This window comes from Drosophila albomicans, chromosome 3 (genome assembly GCF_009650485.2).
Source record: "Drosophila albomicans strain 15112-1751.03 chromosome 3, ASM965048v2, whole genome shotgun sequence".
In the NCBI taxonomy this organism is placed as follows: domain Eukaryota; kingdom Metazoa; phylum Arthropoda; class Insecta; order Diptera; family Drosophilidae; genus Drosophila; species Drosophila albomicans.
Window position 1 is genome coordinate 4,306,884 of NC_047629.2, and position 27,660 is coordinate 4,334,543.

At 39.8% G+C, this 27,660-nt stretch overlaps 1 protein-coding gene across 2 annotated transcripts; it reads left to right on the forward strand.

Moving 5' to 3' along the window:
- Window positions 1-1,232: 1,232 nt before the first annotated feature.
- Window positions 1,233-27,574, forward strand: LOC117571702 (zinc finger protein 423 homolog). Of its 2 annotated transcripts, none has more exons than XM_034254000.2 (4): window positions 1,233-2,041; window positions 19,851-20,344; window positions 22,572-22,714; window positions 23,793-27,574. In XM_034254000.2, the coding sequence occupies exons 1-4, from the start codon at window positions 1,897-1,899 to the stop codon at window positions 26,878-26,880; spliced, it is 3,870 nt and encodes a 1,289-aa protein (XP_034109891.1). In that variant the 5' UTR covers window positions 1,233-1,896; the 3' UTR covers window positions 26,881-27,574. The 2 variants fall into 2 exon arrangements, with proteins under 2 accessions (XP_034109891.1, XP_034109892.1); XM_034254001.2 differs by lacking the exon at window positions 1,233-2,041 and adding an exon at window positions 17,431-17,842.
- The last annotated feature ends 86 nt before the right edge of the window (window positions 27,575-27,660 follow it).

Sequence of the window (27,660 nt, forward strand, 5' to 3'; positions counted from 1 at the left end):
TATGCAAAGTGGAATAAAAGCACATCGTGAAAACGTCGCCACCATTTGACGTCGCTGCTCCTCATCATTGCCGGAGCCATCAAAGAAAGGCCCCCCAAATGTTCGCGCTTAGAATGTTGCGCATTCCAATGACGATGCTGATGCTGATGGCTTTGACTCGCAGTTGTAGTTTTTTAGAGCCTTGCCACGCAAATTTCATTTTGTCATTAGAAACTAATAAAAACGAAAGCCAAAGTATCTATCTATCCATGTGTGTGTGTGTTTGCGGTTTACGAGTTGAGTTTGAGTTTCATTAGGATCTACTTAATGAACTTATCTGGGCTTCATTAGATCCATAGAGCCAAAGCCTGCTAGAAAAGAGCCCGAAATCATTCGAATGTTATGTCAATTTAGTAATGGAAAGACGCCCGAATTTATAGATCAACAAATATATAGATTTAATATAGCTATGTGTCTCGATTGAGAGATATAGAGAAAGTTAACATATCTAACTATTTATCTATTTTATTATTGATTGTATTTTTTATAAAGCATATGAACACAAGCGTGGTTCAGTTAATCTGAGAACTAAACTCAACTATATATATTTTCTAAAAACTAGTGATAAGTAGATGGATAGATATTAATACGAACATATAGATTGAGAGACAGGCGTACAAATATATATATATATATCTAAAAGATATTATATAATATAAATACAGTTTATTAAATTTGGGTATTGATACTATATTGAACTATAAGATATTATTATTTACCTGATCTGATGATCTGAGCTGAACGTTCTTCAATCGGAGTTATTATTCAATTCTGTATCGCACCAATTGTTGCTTTTGTCGGTATATTAACTTATGGTTTATGGTTGATAGATCAAGAATTAGTTTTGCCTGAGCTGCATAATTAAATGAGCAATTTATATCAACAAATACATTAATTGTAAAGATTAATAAAACAGCAGACATTCTAGGTGCGCTAAGCAAAATGCTTCTCTTTGTATTCTAGATCTTGAGCCTTAAAGTTCAAAATGTGTAGTCTCAGTTTAAGGAAGCTAATAATATGAATTCCCAAATACTTCCCAAATGTTAGAATATTAGAAGATTTCACTAGATTTGTTTGCAGTGCAAACTTAACAACTGAGACTAAAGGCAGAAGCTCAAGAGTTGCAAGCTGAGAAATTTACCCAAGCACTGACAGTCTGATATCTCACCCACTCACAAATAAATAGCTATAGACTCAAGACAACGGAATGTTCAGACAAAGGCACGTTGTACGCGGCGTATGAGTAATGCAACTACATTTACGCATTCCACGCTGAAGACGCAGACGGATTGAAGCCCAAGCAAGACTCAAACTTGAGGCGAGGACACGTGCCTGAGTTGGCTGAACAGCTGTTTCATTTAGCCAAAGAACGGAAGAGGAAGAGCAAGAACAAAAGAGCGAGAGAGAGAGTGAGAGAGAGGTGTGAAGTTAAAACCAAAACAAGCGGCGCTCTTAACAAGCATTCAAAGGACTCTGTTGAGCCTGCGCACATCGGAATGGCGCTCTTAAGTTGCTCTTAAGACCAAACCTGAAAGGCAGAGGAAGGAAATGTGAAGGGAGAGAGAGGAACGGTAGATGGGGAGTTGGGGTCAGGGGTCAGCTGGGCTATGCTTGGGCATGGAATTATGGCACCCAGGGGCTTAGCATAATCAAAATTCCTTGCAACTGGGGACCACGTGGCATGCAGCTTCGGCACTAGTGATGGCGATGGCGCTGGCAATGGCAACGCAGCCAGCGGCTGTGTTTGGAACGTGCCACAGCTACAGCGATGTTGCAACCAAAAACTAACTATGTCTTCGTCTTCAACTTGCAGGCAATAAGCTCAAGGATGCCGAGAAGGAGAATGAGAAGGAGAAGATGGCGCATTCAGAGGATGCGGATGACATTGAGGAGGATGTGGATGAGATGCTCAGCCTCAGTGGCGAGGAGGATTACGATGACGATGACGACGACGACGAAGATGACGATGAGGAACTGCACAGTCTGGACAGCTTCTACTCAGGTGAGTTCTTTCCGTCTCTCCTTTTTTCTCTGTTTGATCCTGATCCATTTGTCACATATGAAAGCAAGCAAGTGGCTCTGCGTGCCCCACAATGTGGCAACGTTGCCTTCGCTTGCCTAGCTATAACCATTGAAAATTGCCGTATGGGGTGTTATATGGCTGACGGAGACGACACTCCAGGGTGCTCTACACCTGAGCCGCGGGTGTCGTTCCACAAGCTGCCGCCGCCCCCTTGGCCCATGGCCTAACTACGTTTTAAAAACCCCAAACAGCAATCAACACCAAGCAGACTCCGTCTCTGACTCCGACTCCGACTCTCTGTATCTGTATCTCACTCGGAACCGAGTCGCCATAGTCGAGTCGCTGTGGCAAGCTGCCACTTCACTTTCACCACATACATCGTCGTTGCCATTTACGAGCTGTCGAACAGAGGGACAGCAACTTGGCTAGCATCATGAGCTATGGCCACAATATGACCCTACCTCTCCCTACCCTACCCTCCGTCCTCTGCCTTCCTTACGCTGCCCCAGTGATGCCCCTGCTGCCGCACAGCTTGCCACATTTCTCTCTAGTGCCATTTCGTATGCTTTTTCTGTGTTATTTGTTTCGTTTTGTGGTGTTTTCCGCCATCATCACCTCCCACTTGCCTCCACTTCAGCACTTCCTTTCCTTTCTTTCTTGTTGTTGTTTTTTTTTTACTTCTTTGTTTTTGTTTTCCGCAGACTTCCTTTTGCTTGTACTTTTTGTGGTCCTTGCCCAGCGTCTGCCATGAGCGTCTGTTGGTCTCCTACTCCTTCTGCCCATTCACATTGGCATCCTCAGCCACCTTCCCACTCACATTCACATTCACATTCACTCTCGCACATTCATATACATTCATTCACACTCAACTTGGTTGACTGAGCTGGCATTGCTTTGATGCCTTCACTGGCTATCCTTATGCTTTGCTAGAACTACACTGAGCGAAATGCTATTGTGCTGGGCTTACCATAAAATATTCATTATTTCATTTTATTTTCCAACTTGACTTTCGCTAGTCGCTTTTTCTTTGCCATTCGTCATACTGCTAACTTAATAATTCGAAAAATATACTAAAGACCTAATTGTTCGTGTTTTACAACACTAAATTAATCGATAACACATTTCGTTATATTTTTTGTTTATTCAACTAATAACTTACTTTCTAAGTTATTTCTGTATAGAAAAGGAATACTTTAAGAGTATGGTTAAAAGAATTCTTCGAATTTGCCATGTTTTCATATTGATACTAAACTTTGTATGCATAATCTAAAAATGTGTGCATCATTTTCAATTTATGTTTCAATGAAACAAACCAAAGTGTCTAAAATTTGAATATATGCAAAATACCAAACCTACTTCTGAATACAACTTTCTTTGTGTCTATCCGCTTAAATGTAAACTATCAAATGTTTAATAGAAATTAAACTTTTAGGGTGCTTTCTTATATTCAGAACAAAGCGAATAAAACGCTTAGGAATAGACATTCGTAATTATGTAATATACATATATGGCAAATAATATAAAATAAAACTTTGTAAAATTATGACAACAACAATTTGTAGTTTGTTATTGTTTAAAACAGAAATTTCTTGTCCTATCATATGGAATCACAACGCGAGCTATTTAAGAACTTACAAAATATTGAAATTTACAGTTCACATATTAAAGATAATGCATTTTTTAAACAGATATTTCGCAGCAAAACCCGATAATGAAAAATATAAATACATTAGTAAATTAAAAATGTAAATTTCTTTACAATTAGTTACTTATTGTGGAACACTTTAAAAAAGCTGTCTTGCTTTAAATTGATTTGGTGAATGTTCTTGATAGTCTATTATTTCTTTCGGTGTATACACTTACTTAAGCTACTGCATAGCACTCAACACTCGGGCAGTGTTTTACCCCTTCATTCTCCCACAAGGGTTGAGTTGCTTGCCGCCTTCTTTTCATTTGTTGCCTCCTTTCGAGGAATCTGTGGCTCTTGTGTGTGAGTGTGTGTGTCTGTTGTTGGCTTTGAGTTTGACTCCATGGAAATCTCGCTGGCTCCAAGGCTATTTGGCAACAATTTTGAAACGTTTTACTGCCTTGCGGTGTGATTTGAAGAAATTGAGAAGTGCAGCAGCTGCAGCGCCTAAATGTATGCAATGAAATGCAATTAGTTGCAGTCGCAGACAGTCGAAAGCATCGCGAAGATGTGGAAGTGGATTCTGAGGCATATCCTTGGACGCTTTGTCAAAAGTTTAGCCCAAGTCACTTCATTTCATTTGTTTTCCTTTGCCTTCGGCTTTGCCTTTCGCTTGGACTTCCGCCCCGGACTTGAGCTGAATTCTTAGCTTGTCCTTTTGATTTATTAATAGCACGTGTACGAGAAGCGGAAAGTGTTTTGGATTTTCAATGGAGGATGAGAGTTCAAGTAGTTTGCATGTTTTTAAAAGTGACATGGAGTATGCAAATAGTTAGTTAGTTCCGTTCCAAGTTTCCTTTTGATGCGACGCAATTAATTACACATTTGTCTTACAAGACAAACAACTAAACAAGTGAAACAAAAACAACAACGGCAACAACAACTGACAAACTGCAAAAGCGCCTCACATGTCCACGTCTAAGACCATAAATAATTGCTGTCTCCGCTTAAAGGGGCAAAGCGATGGGCTTAGCAAATACCCTGTTGTTAAGAGACGATGCTAAACAACAACAGAAAAGTGTTCACAACTTTTTATACCCGCTACCCATAGGGTAGAAGGGTATTATAACTTTGTGCCGGCAGGAAATGTATGTAACAGGTAGAAGGAGGCATCTCCGACCCTATAAAGTATATATATATTCTTGATCAGCTTTAACAGCCGAGACGATCTAGCCATGTCCGTCTGTCCGTCTGTGTGTCTGTGTGTCTGTGTGTCTGTCCGTCCGTCCGTATGAACACCTAGATCTCAGAGACTATAAGAGATAGAGCTATAATTTTTTTTCGACAGCATTTGTTATGTTTGCACGCAGATCAAGTTTGTTTCAAATTTTTGCCACGCCCACTTCCGCCCCCGCAAATCAAAAAAATCGAATAACAAGCGTAATTTTAAAGTTAGAGTTGCGAATTTTGGTATATATAATAATAACTATAGTAGTTATGATTCCTGAAAATTTGGTTGCGATCAGATGAAAATTGTCGAAGTTATTAAAGAAATACTTTTGTATGGGCAAACACGCCTACTTACTAGGGGTCTTAGTTGCTTTAGATGACAATCTGGTATATATTGTGCCGTCTATGGTATATTTTGAATGCGGTACTATATCAATATACCAAATATACTATTTGGTATATTTTTAGTATTTTTGCAGTATATTCGGTATATTTTGAGAAAATTATCGCAAAATATATTTCTTTTATTCAAAATGGGTAGCGGGTATCTCACAGTCGAGTGCACTCGACTGTAGCTTTCTTACTTGTTAAATTTTATTTAAATTATACTTTAAAACAGAATGATGTCTTGAAATAATATAAGCAAAACTTTAAGAGCGAAATAATAAAAACTAAAGTCTATCTAAAGTTGTACTTTTTTTCTCGCTTCTAGTGAGGTAAAATTAAATAAAATAAGTTCTGCTAAATTAACTCCATATAAGCTTGTATAAACTTGTACAATCCGTTTTTTACTATTTAGTAACATTTTTGAAAATAAATACTATTTGTAAAGGGTTTATAGGAGTATCAATTCTTTTATATTATCAGTATATGTTTTCGGATATAATGACAAACTAATATATATATATATATTATATATATTTATGGTATTTATATTATATAATGATAAATTCCAAATTATTTGAAAGAAACTATTTAAAAACGGTTTTTAAATAGTCTATTCGAGGAGCATGAATTCATTTACTATGTGCATTCACTATATGATTCTTTGGTATAATGATAAACTTTTTGGTATTTATATTATTTTGTAAGCCAACAAGTATTGCAGCTTCTCTTCAAATGTACTTCTTTTTATACCAAGTTTCTTCGGATAATTTTTTAGTGTTAATCATTATTAATTGTTATTGTAATCAATATTATTACAAAAAAAAATTTTGAAAAAACTTTATAAAATGAAGCAAATTTTGTAGAGAAACTGCAATCCTTTTTGGTTTACACTTTAAGTAAGATTATTTTCTAAAATGATTACAAATAAATTCTTCTGCTTTTCCTGCTCTTCTGTTATTTTTTGATACAATTATTAAAAATTCTTAATGAATAAATTGAGTTTTTCCAGTATTAGATAGAAGGTTGAGTAGAGGGTATCGCTTTATCACGCACTCGCGACTAACGCACTTTGAGAAGTTATCTTTTTAGGTTGAAGATGTTGGCTTAAAGTGCCAATTCTCACAGTGTTTGGCAGCTTGTTAATGTTAAGTTCAAGTCCGTTGCTTTCTCAAGAAATGACCACAAATTGCTTTAGATTGAGATCTCTTTCACTCTGGTGGAAAACTGGTCCGGTTAATGAACCGCTGTTCTATCTCACAGTCTGCCCAAAATGAGCCACACACACAGACAGCTGTCAAAGGGCCAAGATCACGTTTCCGTAAAGATCTGTCAATGTGCCGCTTAAGCAGCGTCATGTAATTGGGTCAACACGCATCATCTATATAATAAGTCTGATAGCTCTACACTACAAAACTAGTATACACAATATATATATCTATATCTATATCTTGGGCTGCTTCATAAATAATATGCGCACAAGTTTTGCAAATCTCAAGTGTGAAAACACCTTGACACCAAAGCTAAACAAATGCAGAAAAGTTGCTCCGCTCTATCTCTCACGGTTGACTTGAGTTGGGAATAAGAAAATATGGTTGGGAGAGGAGAGAGAGTAGAGAGAGGAGCTGCAGTTGGCGCCTTGTCAGCTGCAGCTGGCGGACAGATTGTGGACACCGCAGCGCATTGTTTCGAGTTTCTTTTTTTGCAATTTCTTTACAAGTTTTTCGAGAGCAAAACAGAGACGCCTCCGTCTTCGTCTTCGCCTTCACCTTCGTCTCGTTGTCTATTCTCGACTGTTTCCCGCGAGTCCTTTGGCTGGGCCAAAGCCAATCCCCCAGCCCAAAGGAGTCGGCGAAGCCAAGCCAAAGTTATGACACGCCCCAACAACATTGTGAGGATGTTGTTGTTGCTGCTGCATTCAGTTGCCACCTTTTGCATGATTTATGTGCGTTAGGTGTTGCCTCGGCAAGTTTTCTGTCTCTCTGTGGAGCAGCAGCAGCAGAAACTGTCGGACAGTGTCCTCTCCTCCTTCTCCTCCTTCTCCTCCTCCGCTGGTCAAAGTTGTTGATTCTTCTTTTCGCGAAAGACGTTTTCATTTCGCATAAAAACTCGGCAAACATTTTACGACACACACACACAAACAGAAACACACTCACACACACACACACACACACACACTTGGAGCATGCTTGAGGCCAGACCGTGGTGGCAATTGGTTGTGTGCCCTCCCATCAGTCCCACACCCGCCTCTTGGTGGCTCCCATGTGCATACTTTTGGTGCCACTTTCGCCGTTGCACGTCTTATGCGACTCCAAGGCACAATTTCGCGCGGCCCTCTCCCCTGGGAGTGCTCTCGCTCTCTCTCTCCCTCTCACTCTTACACTCCCTCTCTTTCGCACACTCACACTCGCAGTGACTACCTTCAGTATTCAACCTGCTTCCGCACTTACACATTTGCGTATACGCATATTCCTCCTTCCTCCATTCTCTCTTCGCTTTATTCGAAGATAAATTCTTGGTAATTTAAATGAAATACGCGCTGAAATGTTGCCACGCATTTTTGGCCTTAAAGGATTTAATTTGGACGTATTGTTATGGGCTCTCGCTTCAGCTGATTCTTGCATAAATCTTTCGCTTGTCTCGCATTATTTCCCGCGTTGGGGATGATGATGCCCACATATCTTTTCTTCTGTAGTTTGAGGGTGACTTACCTGACTTATAATACAATGATGTAACAGTGCTTTTCTTCTATTTATCATTGTGACAGCACTGATTTTAAAATATATTAAAATTAACAAAGTTCACTTTATAGAAGACTATAACTACCATAAATCATAATAAATAAATAGTTTGGGTGTATTACCAGCAAACTAATTAGGATAAATCAAATGAGTGTCTTTAAAATCGGTAGAAAAGATTTTTAGATTGGCTGCTTCGAATTCATAACATAATATAAATAATAAATATATATTTTATTTCAAAGATTAATGTGAAAACTGTATGTTCAAAACTTTTTACCTTTGTGTTGAATTCAAATGGGAATCATTTTAATATATAATATATAAATATAATATATATATTTATATAATATAATATAATATAATATAATATAATATAATATAATATAATATAATATAATATAATATAATATAATATAATATAATATAATATAATATAATATAATATAACTAACTAAAAAAAAAAACAAATTTCAATATGAATTATGCTAATTCTATTAAACTTCCATCTAATTATAGGAAACTTATTATCAAACATATATATTTCTATGTATATATTATATTTATTACATTATTATATATCAAAACAAGTAAGAAAGTTACAGTCGAGTGTGCTCGACTGTGAGATACCCGCTACCCATTTTTAATAAAGGCAAAATATTGCGGTATCATTTTCAAAATATACCGAAAATACTTTAAAAAATACTAAAAATATACCAAATGGTATATTTGGTATATCGATATAGTTCACCATTCAAAATATACCATAGACGGCACAATGTACCAGATTGTCGGCCAAAGCAACTAAGACCCCTAGTAAGTAGGCGTTTTTGCCCATACAAAAGTATTTCTTTAATAACTTCCACAATTTTTATCTGATCGCAACCAAATTTTCAGGAATCATAACTACTACAGTAATTATTGTATGTACCAAAATTTGTAGCTCTAGCTTTAAAATTACACTTGTTATTCAATTTTTTTGATTTGCGGGGGCGGAATTGGGCGTGGCAAAAATTTGAAACAAACTTGATCTGCGTGCAAACATAACAAATGCTGTCGAAAAAAAATTATAGCTCTATCTCTTATAGTCTCTGAGATCTAGGTGTTCATACGGACGGACGGACAGACGGACAGACGGACATGGCTATATCGTCTCGGCTGTTGACGCTGATCAAGAATATATATACTTTATAGGGTCGGAGATGCCTCCTTCTACCTGTTACATACATTTCCTGCCGGCACAAAGTTATAATACCCTTCTACCCTATGGGTAGCGGGTATAATTATTAATCGCAAAGGCTGCTGAGACTGACCCGCATAGTACCCGCATAGACCCGCAATAATAATAATCAATATTTTGTTATGAAAAATATGTCTGTTTACATACCATATACATATGTCTGATTACATTGATTTGTTGATATATTGGTTAAATCCGAAGCAGATGAGTTTTCAATTTGACCCATCTTCAAAATTTATAAAGTGATATATTCATATTTATATTCCTCCACTTCAGACTTTATTTAAGAAACCCTTTAAAATACATAATACCCCCACTATAAAGAGCAAATCAGCACATATCTTCTCACTGCCAACTATTAATTAAACATTAAATTCACCTTCCTATAATTATTTCGAGTGTCAGCTGAAGATTGACAAATTCATAAAACCATTCTTGAGCATTGTCACTTGTGAATAGCTCTGGCATCCAACTGTGCAACGTTTCAAAATATTTAAGAAGAAATATATATGGCTAACGAAAACAATAATTAGGAGTTGTAATCAGATTTTAAATTGCACTTAGGAGAGCCCGAAGATATGTCACGTCATCGAGGCGATGCAATCAAGGCACATAATGATGATCCCAAAAAGGGGAAACAGCCAATTGTAAATTGCGTAAAAAGTCTCAATGAAAAATGAAGTCAGACAGGACTCAATCAGGGAGCAGGCATCGGAATCGGACTTGGGATCGAAATCGGAATCGGGATTTGACTCGCTTGAGGCGCAGGCGCTGACACAAATCAATCAGCAGGTAGACCAAACACAGCTCATTGATAATGTGCCACGAATATCGAGGTTGAAGTTGAGTTTGAAGTTGAGGTTGAGGTTCATCTAGATCGACTGTCAGTTGGCTAATGATGAGTCTGGCGACTCGACGGGTGCGTCCTGCGGTGGCAAGCGGTCACGCCTTCCTCAACGTCTCTGTCTGCTTGCTGAGCTCTCTGATTGAAAAGGGGTTTGTTTTGGGTTTCAGCTTGACTGGCTGTCCATAATTGACTTTCGCACCTGTTTCTTGAGCCACTCAACCGCAAAGTGGAGCCTCGACTATCTGCAGCTAAACTGTGTGGCCAGTGGCCACCAAACCACCTCCTCCCGTTTAGTTTAGTTGGCACGTGCTGCAAGTTTGTGGTTGCCACAGCGGCTATGGGCAGCTGCTGTCTTGGGGTGAGGCAGCTGTTATGAGTATTTGAGTGAGCTTGCCACGCGTCGACAGCAGCCATAAAGAGCGACCCGAAACTAAAATTGGGGAATGAGAAACAACGAGGAACTGGAACTGGAACTGAAACTGAAGTACTCGTAATTGAAATGCATTGCCAGCGACAAGAGATTAACATGTCCGATTGCCACATCCGATGTCGTCTTTTGTGCCCCTGACGATTCCGGTCAGTCCACTGATATAATCTCCCTCTCGCTCTCGCTCTCGCTCTCTATCTCGCGGAAGGCGGAAACTAGAACTCCAAGCGAGAGCGCGTTTCAAGTGCCCGACGACCATAACGGAACTGCCCCAAAAAAAAGGGGTCGACAAATTCAGTTGTCGTCTCGCTGGCGAAATTGGGTTTACGAGTCCACACGCTAGTTGCCCGCAGATGATGATGATGGTGATAATAATCATAAAATCATTTTATTGCCTTCATTTCAGCGGCAGTTCGTTGGCATTTAACTAATAAGCAAAGGTACATACAAACCCCAAAAGAACTATTGAAGCGGGTCCAAGATTAAGGCTTCCAAGGGCTTTGCCACGCATTTCATTTCGCATTTACGTATGCAAAAGAACTATGAGCATAAAACATAATAGTTATTCCATTTACTTATGACTTAAGGCAGTTCCATTATGATATCATTCCATCTGTGGGTTCAAGCATCACTTCTTGGCGACACCCTTCAAAACTAAGGTTTGCACATAAGCTAAAGAGAGCTTCTTCGACAGTCATACTGGAGTTCAGAACCCTTCCATCTCATCACGCTTAGAAGTAGACCTCGAATTTTGGCTGTTTTCTCTGATAATCTATAATAAGAATCCTATACAAAATATACGAGATTCTGCACACTCTTCTGAACATTTTTGGCTTCGAAATGCAAATAGTTTGAAAACTGTTCTTTCATAAACAAATTAAACATACTCGACTGAAAGCTAGAAAAAACTTTATAGGAATTTCGATGGATTCGAGAATTTTGTTACCTAAATCTAGTTGAGACCTAATACTCATTTTAAAAAATGCCATTTTTTAAATTAATGTTCTTCGTTTTATGAATTTGATCTTAAATTGGTTTTATTCGAAGAACACAAATGTTAAGATGACTGTTTTTAATTTTAGAAGATGATCATTTTTTGAGTATAGGAGCAGTCCAATACTCTTTAGTTTCAACAGTAACAATTTCAGTTCTGATTAATTGAAAAATAATTATTTTTAGTATATTTATATATTACCACTTTAATATGGAATTTAAATATTCAAGCAAATTCCACAACCCTTTATGAAAACTAAATCTGCCATCACAATACTCAATATATAGCTGATGCTTTCAGCTTTCGAAATTGTTTACATAGTAAATTAGCCTAGTAAAAATTGCATAATTTAATAAGCACACAATACAAATTCACTTAAATAAATATTATTGGTAAAGCTTCTCTAGATATATGCTTCTAATACTCAGATGATATTATCACATTTTGCAAGTGACATTTTTGCTACTTTTTTTCTCTGGATGAAAAAAAGGGAAAACTAAGCCCAAAGACGAACCTTTTTTTTATAATTTGGGTTGACCACTCAACGGGGCAAAGCCTCTAATTAAATGTGGTTTCAACCGTCTGATTAATTGTGCAGTTAAAAATGAGTGGAGAGTGAGTGGCGAAAAGAATCTGTGGAGACATATCCATATGCATTAATTAATGTACATGGAGATGTACTCGGAGTGGACTCGCTTGGTCCTGGGCCTAAGTCCTTGCTGTCAAACATCAAAGTGACAATTTGAGTGACTTTCGCAGCAAATGGCATTAGAAATGGTTAATTTAAAATGCGCTGTTCGCTAACGAGAGATGTGGGCCGAAACAAAAGGACACTTGTGCCGAAGGACAATAGCTGACAGGTTGCCTGATGCGTTTACCCATCCACACTTCATTCTCTGTGCCGTACATCCCTTTCCTCTTGTTCTCTCTCCGCCACCCAGCCATCATCGCATGTATCGTGCTTATTTTTATAATTTATCTATTATGCATGAGGGCGCCAGGCCAGACCAAACAAGTCCATGTCCACGTCCTCATTGGGTCAGCCAGCAAAAACCCTTTCGCCTGTCGTCAACATATCCAACAAGCCAACAAGCTGACACATGAGCTCGTGCCCAGGTCCCAGGCAACAAGGATACAATGCAATCTAAGCCAACAAACTCCGATGCCGCTGACCAACAAATCTCAGTCAAAGTCAAAGTTTTTGGCGTCACATTAGCCGCGCATTAAAAATGCACAGAAATCACAGTTGGCAAATGTGAGTTGGCAAGGTGATCGACTACTTAAACACCCTGTAGATGGTGAAGAGAATCCGAAGTACGCAATACTAAAGAATAACGACAATGAAATCCGCAAGAATATTTGACCATGTGGAATATTGAATTATGAAAATTAATAAACACAAGAATAATAAAGTTACTTTATTACAGTGTGCCCAATAGATCCATCAAATATATGTGCTATATAAGTTCTTGAACAGTTTTATTGATATAAAAATATTATTGAAAATATGACTGGATTTATTGGAAGTTTAAATGCAAAGAACGTTTTCTTAATGAAACTTGTTATAAATATCTATGTATGAATTTTTGTTTTGTTATAGGTTACTATACAAATATGTAGACGATAATTTTAATCAAAGATACAGACAAGAATTGAATTTTGAGCTACATTCTAAAAATAAATATCAATAGAAATCACTAGTAATTCAATAAAGATTATATTATGAATTTCGGAACATGAAAAAAGAATTCAGAATCTAATAAACCATTTGAAGAAAGAGAGAGAGAGAGGGAGAGAGACAAATTTAAAAAGCGCGAATACTTATTAAAATCAATGATCAATTTCATTTTATATCAATGGAGTTTAGGTTGAGCAGAGCTGAAAGTCTAGCACCTTTATATCTTTCAGTTGCTTAAAAGTGACAAATGTTAATGGCTAGATTGTATATTCCGAGTATTTAACATATTATAGACTGCTAAAATCTGCTATAAATTCAAATTCAATTTGGAAAACTAAGAAATCTACTTCACTTTGTTTAAAAATTAACAGATCTAAATATAAATGAAATACAAAACCCAATAATAATATTATTATAATATAATTAATATTAAATGCATATACCCCATTAACACACCCTGCTAGCAAAGGGTATAAAAAAGGTCCAGGCAGAGGCTCGCATCGCTGGCATCGCTGGCAGGGCGCACTCACCTGAACACCCTTTCACCCACCACGAATAGAGCCGAACCAAAGCAAGCCCTTAAAAATAAGCAAAATACTCGTATGTCAACCCCCAGCTCCAATCGTTCTGAGCTGGTCTTGTGCCCATCGAGCATCGAGCATCGTGGTCGTGGTCGTGGCCGTCGTTGCCTCTGCCAGCGCTTGTCACAAAACTGTCACTCAAATGTAATTAACGGAGAGGCAAAAACAACGGCGCCGAGCAGCGCAGCGCGGCAAGAAGCAGACAAACAAAAATCCTACTCAAACGAAGGGAAAACTTTTGCATTTTTAAACTACAATTCGAGTTCTCAACAGTCCCTCGAAAAACGTGTACAATTTTTGTACACTAAAAAGCGATTATCTTGGCAGTTCAGCGGGCAAAGCAATTAGGAATTTCGAACTTGGGATTTCTTGTTACAATTAAAGAAATCTCTCCTTCTGGCACCTGAGCTGAGGGTAGATCAGCACTTGTTTCTTGTTTTGACATTTTTCCAAGACGAAAACATTAAAAATGAATGTCAGCAAATCAAGTTTAATTGGTTTCAAATTTTACTCTTTGAGATTGGAATAACGGGTTGTATAATCGTTACATATTTAATGTAATTTGTGGGTTTTCAGTCAAATTCTTTGCAAAATTTAAAAGTTCGGTTTTGAACCCTAATGATTAACATTTTTAATTGATATTTAGGTCCAATCACTCTTGAAGGTTCCAGCGAAATTGATTAAAGCTTAATACTCTATTCTTGTGGTTAACTTCTAATAACGGTTAAAGTTATTTAATAGGAAATTTGTTTGCAAATTTTTTTCAAGGTAAATTTTAAGTAATTTTTGCTGATTGATAGATAGTTTGTCAAATTTATTTCAATTTATTTATAGTATTTATATTTATTTCATTATATCTTTTATTAAAAACAAAAGATTTTTATTTCCTTTATTTCTTTATGTATCCTTAAGATAGCTTTTGATAAATTGTTACTTTTAATATTGTCTTATCTCCAATAAATTTAGCATATGCCAAGTAACAATTAAATAAAATTCAATTTTTCAAAGGCAATTGTTTACTATGTATGCTGAAATTGTTAGATTTAAAAATGTAGTAAAACAAATTATAAAAATCTTAGACATGACAGAAATAAGTAATTTTTAAAATAACTAATTTCAAATAAATGATGTTCTTTATTCAACTTGAATTGTAAACTAAACTCAATAAGCAAACATAATAAAAAGAAAGCCTTTGGCAAACACAAAAGTATCAGCAACGAAAAGTATCCTAACCTCAAACCAAAGACTTAAACGACAAACTCGCGCACACGCACACACAGACAGAAATACAAGAAGCCATATAATACATAACACAAAGCCGCAATTAGCGCAGCGAAAGCTGCAATTAACGAAAAACAAATCCGAAATCGACAGCAGTGTCGATAAATACCACGACTGTCTGTCTATGTGTGTGTGTGTGTGTGTAAGCAGAGCTCTCGCTGCTGGCTGCGAAGTTACCCAACGACTGTGCAGTAAATAAGCGAGAGAGCAGCGCACGTATAGCTTGCTATCTCGCTTCAAGCAGCGACGCATGCGTCGGCAGCGCGACGTCGCACAGCCATTGGCTGAAAGCGTCAGCCAATCAGAGAGCGAGACGCGTATTTTAAGAAACGAAAAAAACAAAACAAAAAGCTGCTAATGTGTAAAGTGATTTTTTAATTGCTTTAATAGTTTTTGATAAGGCAAACACAAGGGAAGGCCAACAAGAGTGGGCAGGGGGAAGGGTGGTTAGGGGCACATTGGGCTTGTGGGCGTGCTGTCGCCTGCTGTTGACAGGCGACTGAAATAAACAAAACGAAAAAAACGCAACTCGATTGCTGTTGCTGCTGCCTGCCTCTGGCATTGTATGCATAATTAATTTGGCTTTTAGTGGTGCATCCTGTCAGCAGGACTGCAGACTGCTGACTGCAGAGACTGCGGCTTGCATCCTGTGGTGACAGCGTTTATTTTTACCCGTTTTTACTGGCTTCGTCCTTGCGTCGATGGCCACACTTCGCCTAGCCTTTGTTTTCAGCTTTCAGCTTTTTGCCTTTGCCATATTGACGGGCAACATTTTGCGTCGCTTAGCGCTAATGGCTTAAACGTGTTCGCTGCCTTTTTGGGCTTCTGGCCATTTGCTGTTGTTGCGCTTTTTATCCATTTTGTGTCAATGTTGTTGGCGGTTTATTGACAGCTTTGATGATGTGTTGCCTTTATTCGCTAATTTGCGTAGGGACATCTTGCAAATAAAAATAAGTTGATTGCTGGATAATGACTGTCAGGTTGGGGGAAAAAAATAAAAAATATAATTAATATATAATGAAAAATAAATGTTGAAGAAATGTTGAAGAGGTAACAATTATCGAATGCTTTTCAAATTTTTGTTTCCAACAATCCCAATAAATAAATACAAATACAAACGATTGTTTTCCAAACAATAAATATTTATTTATTTACATTAAGCGATTATTATTATAATTATAACAAAAGTATTTATACTTGGTATTTCAATAATTTAAAGTTTAACTGCGACATATTTCATTATTAATAGATTCCCATGAACCGAAAGATTAATAATAATAATACATTTATTTAATGTGATATATTTGTTACTCAGTTATGTGCGAATAACATTTTTACTTTATAGGCTATTTCGCCTATTTAATTACTGTGCATAAAGTGCTTTATAGTTCATGAAACTTTTCATGAAACCCCCGAGACCGTTGTCAGCAAACCTCGGGGGCATTAAAAACTATTTTCAACCTTTTAACTTTTCGCCTGCCTTAAAACAGGTAGAAAGACAAAATAGAAATCTGGGAAAAAAAACTTTCATCTCCTGTCATTCAGCTAATTTACATTTTTTGTGCGCACATAAATAAAATATATATCAAGTGTAGCTAGATGGACTGTCCCCCAATCTACCCCTTCCCCTTAGTGTCACCGCAAGTGCTGCTTCCCGCTCCCACAAGCGAAATGAACGCCCAATGTGACGGCGTCACCACAGCGGCTCCCATGCTCCGCCTTTTGCCTCGCTTTACATACACCATATACACACACACATACGCATACATACGGAGAGACCAATACATGGTTACGCTCTTTCTCTCTCTCAGTTGCTTGTGCTCACTCGCTCACGCATGGCTGCGTTTCCACTTACGCGCGCCTGTGTGTATGTGTGTGTGTGTGAGTGTGTATGTGGGGCGCCATTTAATGCTTTGCTTTGTTGCTTCTCATTTGCCAGCAGCGCAGCAGCGACGCCGACGCCAAAGTGCTTGGGGCGAGAATCCCAAAAGGCAGTCGCCGACAGTCGGCAGTCACAGCGAGTCACCAACACATGCATACATAAGCACACGCTCACATGCGCACACACCAATGCAATACAATGGTAGCTCACACACAGACACGCATGCGCTCGAACGAACTGGTTCGCCAAGCACTCAAATTGTTGTTTTTATAGGCGTTGACGCCCGTTGCTCAATCCACAGCAACAGGAACTGAGGCTGTAGTTAAGGCTGTAGCTGAGGCTGAGGCTGAGTCTGAGGCGACGGCAGCAACATCGCGCGACGTCGGCTGCTGCTGTTGTTTTGTTGTGTGCTTGGGTTTCCTACGGCGCTTGGCTCTTGGCTCTGATTTAGTCACATTTTGGTGCTCGCGGCAATTGGACGTCCTCATTGTCGTTCAACGTGCTACAAAAACAAAAACAAAAAACAACAGCAACGCTTGCGATCCTTTGGCGTCGTTTGGTGACAGTGTTAATTGAAAATTCTAATTAAAATACCAAAGCATTGCATTAAATGTGACGCTTAAATTATACATGCGAAAAAAATATAGTATAATACTAAAATAATATAAAAAAAACTGTTCGTTTAGTGACAAATGTTTTAGTGTGAATTCTTAGTTAATTATCAGATGTGTGTTTTGAGCAAATTGATTGCTTAATCGCTTAATTGATAACTATGCCATGATGGCCTTAAAAATGTTATATCGCGGTCCCAGTTCGCGTTTGGAGAATTTAATTGAAAAGATTCAAGCCACGAAGGAGATTTCTAATAACGGTAATTACAACGAAATGTTATTTGATGGGGAGTTGTAAGGATTTTTTCACCTCAAAATCTTTGTGCATTCTTGACTCTGGTTTTCTCGGTTTAAATACAAAGAGAAAATTCTCATCTATGCTTTATTATTTTATCTTACATAAATATAAATAGTGTTTTTAAATAAATTAAAAATTCATTCTTTTAAAATCAGTTTACAAAACTACGTCCCAGTTCTTCTCAGAAGAGCATTAAAATCAGTTCAACCCCTTTGACAGATCTGTCTTCATTCAACTCAATCAAGAACCCCAAGAGGAGATTTACAATCTCTTCCAACTTTCTTTGACCTAAGGAACTTTACAGTCTTGATTAACCAAACAAGTCTGAATCCAAAGACAGTTTTCAATTTACAAGCACAATTAAAGTGATGTAGTATTTTCATGTTTCCTAATTACAAACAAATTCAATTTGAGGGGCGGTCGCTCGCACTTCAGATCAGAGTTCAAGCGAGAACAGCCAAAACAAAACAAATACAAGTAGTCAAGTATACACAATAGATACTTTGATGATGTGCAAGTAGCTTGAGCTAGAGATACAGATACACACGGATCAAGCGCAATTAGCTTTAATTAAAGTTTTCCAAAACGGAAAGTGAACCAAAACCCCGACAATACTTGGCGCGTGGTTATAGATGAGCAACCATATCGAAGTAGTTGGCTTTACACTCAGAGAAATGTGCAGCAAGATCACGGCAATAATTACTTTATATTATAGCACATTTTAAAAATGATTTCATTTGACCAACAATTTATTCTTAGTGGCAAACTGTTTCATTGTAATCTGTTGGGATTTAAAAATCGAATTTGTAGTTAGATTGTAAAGTTTTCTAATTACTATCATTTTAAAAATAATTTCTTATTATTATTTTTGGTATCTAATGTCATTGAAGGAGCTTAAATAAAAATAGTAACCATTAATTCTTAGTGAAAAACAAATTATATTTTACTCAATTCAAATTTTTCAATCAAAATTCTTTTTATCTTTAAATGGAGTTCTTACAATTGGAAGCTTAAATTTTTTAAGTTAATTTCACGGGGAAAATTGATCAATTTATTATTTAATCCTTAGTCCATAGTCCATAAATCTTTGTGAAAAGTAATTCATTGCATTAAATTTTTTTAAGTAAATATAATATAACACTTAAATTTCAAAATTGAAGGTGCAATTGTAATGTTAAAGTATTGGAATCCAATACTTACAATAATGTTAAAAAGACTTACGTAAAATTATTAATATAACATTTTTTCAAATAATATATTTCTTAGAAAAATTACCAAACTAAGTCATAGTTACTTTTATAAAAAGCTCAAGATAACAGAAATAGTTAATCCGAAAGACAGCAATAATTTGTGGACTATCTGCAAATAATGTTTGAATTCAATATTTTTCCTCAAATTATTATTGTAATCGAAGTATTAAATCTAGACTTTAGTTTTGAAGTTTGGTGCACATAACAATATAACATAAGAATATCCCGTATATATTCTAGATCAATATAGGATTTCTATCTCAATTATTTCTCTCAGTGTGGGGCTTGAAGTGACCCTCATTGCCCGAAGCGGTGTGAGGCTGTGAGGCGTCAAGTGGTAGATCTTGTAATTAAAATGCTCTTAAGTACAGAGAGCGCAATTAGTTTGCATGAAACAAATGTGCGGCTCATTTACAGCCGTCGAGGGGAACGAAGAAGGAGAAGGAGGGGCAGTTGGGTCATTGTGTGGTGTCTCCGATGTCTGTGTCTGGGGTGGAGGTGGCAACACCAAACGTTGCATGTTAATTGAATTAAGTCGCAGTCGGCCATTTGATGGACGCGTCGTTGATTTCCTGTCTTGTCTTAGTCACACAGAGAGTGAGAGAAAAGCCGCCTAGCTAATAAGGATGCAGTCGCTGCCCACACGACACGACATGATCTTAATTGCAATCCACGCTTAATGCCCCCATCTCCCTCTTCCCCTCTATCTGCTCATTACAGACATGTACAGCACGCACACCTCCTCCAGCTACTCGCCCAGCATCTCGGACGGCACATTGACGCCCAACTCACAGCAGCCGCATCCACAGCACTTGGTTGCCGGCGAGGATCCGCACTCGGAGCAGTCCAAGACTAACGGAGACATCTCGACTACAGCTGAGGAGGATCGAGAGCGTGACAGGGAACGGGAACGAGAACGGGAGCGAGAACCAACAAAGCTTAAGAGACCCGCCCATTTGCATCACCATCATCATCATTATCATCATCAGCAAGCGTTGAAAATTGCCAACAAGTTGCGGAAAATCAATAAGGAAGCAAAGCTTACAGGACCCACAGGAGGCGGAGGTGCAGGTGGCAACACTGGCGCAACAGCAGCCACAAAGTTTGATAAGTTGACAGGCGACGGCATTAAGAACCGAGGCGACGGCTCCTATCAGTGTCAGTTCTGCGACAAATCATTTCCACGACTCGGTTACTTGAAGCATCACGTCCAGGTGAGTTCGAAAGGGTTCCAAATGGATGCCACATGATGGGGGATGCCTTGGGGTGACTGTGGAGTCTGGCCTGAAGGGTTAATTACTCGCTTGACATTCTTTAAGGCGCTTACAAGTCCTTGTCTTGGGTGGTTGTGGTTACCCCGGCTTCTGGCATAGAACAGGAATAGGAATTGGGGTTGAGGTTGAGGTTTTTCGGTTGGGACTGAGTTCTGGGTGATTGGCACTTGAAAATCGCGTTGCTCGAATGAAAATGGATATCGATCCATTGGTTTCAAGTGAAACTGGGTTAAGGCGGGTAAATTGATTAAAACATAAATATTTTAAAATGAGTTTGAAAAAAGTGAAAGTAGAGTTCGAATATCTAAACAACAATATTTTTAATTGGCATCATTAAGAATTTATGAAAACATTATTCGTCTATTGCACTTCATTATTTAATCAAAAAAAGAGAGAAGACCTCTAATGTTATTGGAAAAGTCAGACAGATAAATAATTTCCTAATGCAAAAAATTAGGAAATCAAAAAATAAAGAATTATAAGAATATTTTGTTACTCATCACAAAATGAAATGTTTTAGTAAAGAAAAAATCATACAGTGTATAAACAAAAAATACCCCCGTAAAAGAAAAAGGCAAATTTAAATGGAAATGTTTAGAAGAATATTTTGAATTAGTTAAAAAAAATGTTTAAAAATAAGACTTAAGAAAAGTGAACGCAAATATTAAAAAACCAATAAAACATAAATAAAATAAAGACTGAAATTTATGCAAAATATAATAAAGTTTAGGAAGATATAGAAATTTATTATAAATAGAGATGGAATATCTAACTATATCAAAACTCACAACATTATGTAATTGATAGTTCAATTATTACATCCGCCAGGGCAAAGTGTTCTTAAAATTGTATGGAAATTAATGGAGTAACTTTGAAGATCAAATTAAAATCTATAAATTAAATGTTTTCGTGGTAATAATTCTCATAATGGACTGAAGGATGATCTATAGGCATGTTAGGTGAGAAATTTTGAGTCAGCTCAGTTTGTTTGACAAACCCAAGCATTCCGTAGAATTCGGTAGCTATCCTCGGTCCACTTGCCGCCGTCTAAAGATCGGGGATGCCGGAGAAGAGATGTCGAGACAACGCCCATGACATCAGCAAGTTGTTAACCCAATTGCAACCGTGTTTAGGACTAGCAGCAAATGCGATGATGCTTATCAAACGAGGGCCTAACATGTAGCGCCGCCTTTGATCCTAGCGCCTGCCTCGGGATTCGCACGTTCCATGGGGAGTGGATAGGGAGAAGGGGTAAGCGGGAAGGGGGAAGGGGAAAGGTAGTCCAGAGACTACTGGGATATGCTGATGATGATGGCGATGATGTTGATCATGTTGATGATGATTTGCGCGACAGTTTAAAAAACCATAACCAACACGAGAATGTTTGGCCGGGTTTGCTTCGCTTGCCTTGCCTTGCCTGGCTTGCGGATGATCCGATGGTGTTAACCTGGCTAACTTGGCTCATATTGTGCAATAAGCCAACTCAACTCGGGGGGCTGCATACAAATGGGCTAATTTTTTTTGTGTTTCGCTACACATCAAAGCGATCCACCGTCAGCGGCTGAGTCTGACGGTCGACGGACCGCCAAAGAACCCAAAATATACAAACCGGTTGCGGGTGTGTTTTGTTTTCTGCTCCCCTTTTCCCTCTCTCCCCACTTCGAACTGCCTCCATCCCGTCCACTGTCCAGTCATCACCACCTCTTTCTCTCTACGTATCTCTCTTTTGAGTGCTTCTCTCTGTTGCGTTGCGCATTTAGATGAATTTGTGCCCAGAAGCCACCTACGAACCCAGTGTCCAGTGCTCAGTTTGCCTCTGTTTTCCCCCTCTAGGTATGCAGATTTTGAGATTCTGATTCAGAAATTGAGATTTAGTCAACGCTGCAGTGCAGCAATAAATTCAGCCGAGGAATCGCACTCTTTTAACTGGACTCTCGACACGACAGTTGACGACACGACGCGCCTTCTAAGAATTTCAAATAGGGTTAGTCAGACTCGACAGAGCCGACTGTCGACTGTCGACTGGTGAGCTTGGGGCTTTCGGAACCAGATATCATTGCTCAGATTGCAGCCCACAACAGAATAAAATAAAACAATATAATAAAAATGAAAACACTTGTGCTAATAATAATGTTTCTCTGCCTCTCTGTCTCTCTTTCTCTCTCAGAGCCATGCCGAACATTTGCCTTTCAAATGCGAATATTGCGCCAAGTTATTCAAGCACAAGCGTTCCCGAGATCGCCATAAGAAGCTCCACACCAACGAAAGGAACTACAAGTGTCCGCATTGCGAAGCCGCTTTCTCCAGAAGGTAAGCAACGTCTAAGCATTAAAAGCAGGGAAGATAAATATTATATAATTGCATTCAGAATTTTGTTTACCAAGCATTAGTAAAAACTTTTTATTTTCAATAAATGCATTGCATTAAACATACAATGTAGCCAAACTATAATAAAAACCTTCTGGTTCAGTCAAATAAACTATATGCTAATGAAGTGTTTTGGCACTAAAAACATTTAAACCTCTGAGACTTCAAGCTTGTTCACTTTAAGATGCTAAATTTCTATTGGTAATTAGTTCGCAAAAGAAATTACAGTTAATAAAGTTAATGAAATCTATTTTTCTTCCATCTGGGACTTTTAAATTTATTGTCTGAAATTTTTTTGAAAAGTTTCCGTTAATTTGAACCTCAAATCGGAATAACCGATCTGAACAACCAAAAAATGAAGCTGTTGAAGTTGTGTGTATACATTTGTGTAATCGGACCGTCTATAGAAGCGGCCCATTCTCAGGGACTATCGAACTTGAAGTCATCATATACCCTGTAAAAACTAGTAAGAAAGCTACATTCGAGTGCGCTCGACTGTGAGATACCGACTAGCCATATTAAAAACAATTGAATATACCACAAAATAACAAAATAAACCAAAAGCTGTACTTGATATAACGATATACTATTACATTCAAAAACCTCGAAGAGCCAACAACGTCAGCCTTCTCCCTGGGCATAGCGAAAAATTGAATTGAATTCTTGCCGTCAGTATACAAAGGCTTTCCAAAATGCTGTTAAATTTCATATTTTTTATTCTTTTAAATGTTCTTAATATAATTTTTGAAACTATGTACGTTGCTTAAACAGATTTTTGTAATAGTTTTGAAAACCCATTTGTTTAAAATTGTTTCTTAAAAACAAAATTAGATGATTCGACAAACGTTTGAGTAATTCTCAGACCAGTTTCAGTTTCAGTTTCTGATTTTAATGTCCAGTTGAAATCACGTTTGTCTGAGTCGAGAGTCGCGACTCGAGACTAGTTTCACTTTCAATCAATCCAAAGTCACAATATAACTGACAGCATATCTTCCCTCATTTGCTTCCTTCTCCTCCGCAGCGACCATCTGAAGATCCACATGAAGACGCACGACATCCAGAAGCCCTTCCAGTGCAGCATGTGCAACCGAGGCTACAACACAGCTGCCGCACTCACCTCGCACATGCAGAAGCACAAGAAGAATGCGGCAATACTGGCAGCTGGTGGCAACCCTAATGCGCTCAACTACAGTCCACGCAGTACAGGCTCAGCCTCCGCCTCGGCCTCCATCTCGAGCAATGGGAGTCTGCACAAGCGACGCTATGCGCTCGCACTCGCCTCCGACAGCAGCCCGAGTCGCCTGGATTACCCCAAGCGCAGTCGTGGCCAACAAGTGCCAACTACGCCCACTCCCACGCCCCTGCCGACACCGTTGCTGCGTTGCAGCTATTGTCCCAAGGCGATGGAGTTCAGCAGCCTGGAGCAGCTGAATGCGCATCTGCAGCAGGCGCACGAGCAGCCGACAACGGAGGTGACACACGCAGCTGGCGAGGAGTCTAAGCTGCAGGCAAATGGCTTCCAGCTCAGCTGCGAATATTGCACCATGAGATTCAGCAATATTGCGGGATTATTCCAACACATGCGGGCCACACACCTCGACCGCTTGAGCAGCCCCAACTCCTACTACGAGCACTTCAATCGCCTGGCCACCGCAGGCACCTTCAGTCCACGCCTTGCGCTCGAGCTGCCCGCTAAGATCAAGCCGGATCTGAGCAGTCCACAGCTGGAGAAACCTGAACAGGAGCTGCCCACCGATCTGAGCAGCAACAAGCGTCGCACAGTGTCGCCACCTGTCGTTGCTACCACTGCAGCACCAGCGCCACCTGGCGTCTTCTTTTGCAATCAATGCAACGCCGGACTGCCGGACTTTGAGAGCTTCCGCAATCATCTCAAGACACACATTGCCGAAGGCATGCAACTCATTTGTCCCCACTGCGGACTCAGTTTGCCCGAGCAGAGCGAATTCGAGCGTCATGTGGTTGCCCATTTCCTCATCGCCAGCTGTGAGTTTAACTGCAGCGCTGGCAGCTGTGGCAAATCCTTTGCCAAGTCCGACGAGTTGCAGCAGCATTTGCAGAGCGAACACGTCCTCACGCTACTCAAATGTGCTCTCTGTGCGGAGATCTGCGAGACGCGGATGGCAATGCAGCTGCATCTGGCCTGTGCCCATGGCCAGGAGACGAAGCTGCTCCGTTGCAGCGCCTGCCTGGAGCTGTTTCGCAACGACACCGACTTCCATGTGCATGTGAAGACACGCCATCAGCTGGCAGGCAATCAGGGTGTTGCACCGCCCGCTCCTGTTGCTCCAGGACATGCTCCGGGACCAGGACAAACCAATCCGCTGCAGTGCATGTTCTGCCGGGCAGTCTGTTCCTCGGAGCTGGAGATGCACTTCCATTTGGCGGCGCATGCGCGTCAGTTCCGCTGTCCCTCGTGTCCCGAGACCTTCCACGTGGAGTTCTTGCTCGACAGGCACATGCAGAGCCAGCATGGCGGCGTCAAGGAACACAGTCCCCCTCAGGTCAAGGACAGCTCACCCAACATGGGCAGCCTCTATGTGAATGCGCTGCTTCCTCCGCTGGCAGCTGCTGCCGCTGCTGCTGCTGCAGCCACGAACAACAACAGCAATCTGCACATTGACTACAATGTGGCCTTCAAGGGCCTCTTTGGGGGAGCAGGAGCTGCAGCCCCAGCCGCTGGGAAGTTCTACAGTCCGCTGCAGGTGGACACGAGTGGCTTGAAGCCACAACAGTCACCACATCCGGCACTGATGTACGGACTGAGCCAGCGCTATCTGATGGAGATGTATGCGGCCAAGGCGACATCTCCGGCAGCAGCCAGCGCGTCAGAGGTGCCATCCACCCCATCGCAGTCGCAGCCATCAAGTGGAGGCGCCACTTCCCAAGCAGCTGCCACTGGGAGCAGCAACTATAGCTGCGGCATGTGCGAGCGTCAGGATCTACGCAGCGAGGCCGAGCTGCATTCGCATCGCAAATTGGCCCACAACCTGAAGACAGGAGTGAGTCTGAGATGCGCCTACTGCTCGGGGAACTTCAAGTCGCGTGCGGAACTGGAGCAGCACATGAAGAGTTGCCACAACTCGAGTGGCAAGTACAAGTGTCTCATCTGCGACGAGATATTCCCCTCGCCAGCCATTCTTGCCGAGCACAAGCTGCAGCACTCCAAGGTGGGACAATCGGGAAAGTGTGCCCACTGTGGTCAGCAACTGGAGCATGTGGCCGCCTTCCGAGCCCATCTTAGTGAGCATGGCGGCGACGGCAACCTGCCCATGGCTTGCATCTGTTGTCGCCAGACGCTTCACTCGGAGTTCGAGTTGAGTCTGCATGCCAAGTTCCACACCAAGTCGAGCAGCGGTGTCGGTAGTCTCCAAGAACCCGTCTGTGCTCTCTGCTTAGAGCCCTTGCCTGGAGCAGGAGACACTGCCAAGTTGTGCGACAAATGCTGTCGCAAGCACAATCTCAATCTGAATGGCAAGCGCAGCAAGGAGTCGACTGCTCCATCGGCTACTGCTGCTCCAGCGAATGTTGCTCCTTCGAACTATCTGGAGAATCGCTGCAATCTCTGCAAGATGATACTGCCTCATGCCCAGAAACTGCAAGAACATCTCGTGGAGCACACTTTCGCCGGCACCGAGCAACGCGGCTTCAACTGTTACATCTGCTCGGCGGTCTTCACGGCGCCAGCGGGTCTCCTTAGCCACATTGCGGAGCACGGTGCACGTCCCTATGACTGCAACTTGTGCCCGGAGAAGTTCTACTTTCGCGCCGAGCTGGAGCATCATCAGCGAGCCCATGAATTGAGACCAGCTGCTGTTCCCGCTGCGCCAGCTGCTCGAGTTGCCAAGCAGGAAACACGCAGTTCCTCAACCTCCGCTTCGGCTTCGGCTAGTTCTCCCATTGCTTTGAGTCCGAGACATGTGAAGCAGGAGCTCTACGAATCGGAGACGGCACCCTCGCCTCCTCTAGCCACAGAGGCGACCGTACAGGACGAAGAAGAGTACATCGAAGTGGAGCAGATGCCGCTGGAAACGCGTTCCTCGGAGCTTTTGACTACCGGGCACCCAGAACGTTCCAGCAGCAGCGCCTGAAGAGTATTAATCCCCCATAAAACTAATCATAACTTGTAGCGTCCTCTACATTTAGGGATATTTAGTTGATAACAGACATATCCGACTCCAGAGGGGATAACTCGTATTTATGCCACTGTTCCAAAGGATTTAGAAGGAGAATTCCTTAAAAAAGAATCATCTGAAATAACTACAGCTAACTAAAGATGAAAAATATTCAGAATTGCTTATAGATAATGGAACAGCGTAGTATTAAAGATATATTTATAATCGCATTCAACATATATAGTATATACCCCTAGTAAATAGCCAAGTTCTGACTATAATAATACAATAACGAAATACTCATATGTCTAGAGTAGTTTTCTTTACAGAAATTTGTGTGTGATAGTTTTCAAAGATTAACAAAAAAAAAACAAAGAAATGAATTTTGAACTATGATATTTATGCAGTTTATTACCCAATTTCAGTTCAGTTCTATGTTATAGTACATCGTAGTATCAATGCGCTCCCCTTTCAGTATTTCAATGTAATCATCGCATATGGCAACTACTATGTTATACAACTTATATGTACATTTATGATCTATGTCTTACATAAGCACCAAACATTTTTAATGTGTAGCATATAATAAAAAAAAAACAAAAAACTACTGTATCTAGAGTAAATAAAACAAACACAAGTTGAAGCCAAACAAGAACAACAACAACAAATATAAAACTACAAAAATATAACAAAAAAAAAAACCTCGCGTAATTTCTTTTATGGGTTTACTTAGAAGTTTCGCCTGTAAATCTGATA

Excerpts from the sequence above, each read along its gene's own strand:
- LOC117571702 (XM_034254000.2), top strand. The coding sequence starts at position 1,897 with ATGGCGCATTCAGAGGATGCGGATGACATTGAGGAGGATGTGGATGAG. Across the intron at positions 20,345-22,571 it reads ACTTGAAGCATCACGTCCAG|AGCCATGCCGAACATTTGCC; the intron begins GTGAGTTCGAAA and ends TTTCTCTCTCAG. Across the intron at positions 22,715-23,792 it reads GAAGCCGCTTTCTCCAGAAG|CGACCATCTGAAGATCCACA; the intron begins GTAAGCAACGTC and ends TCTCCTCCGCAG.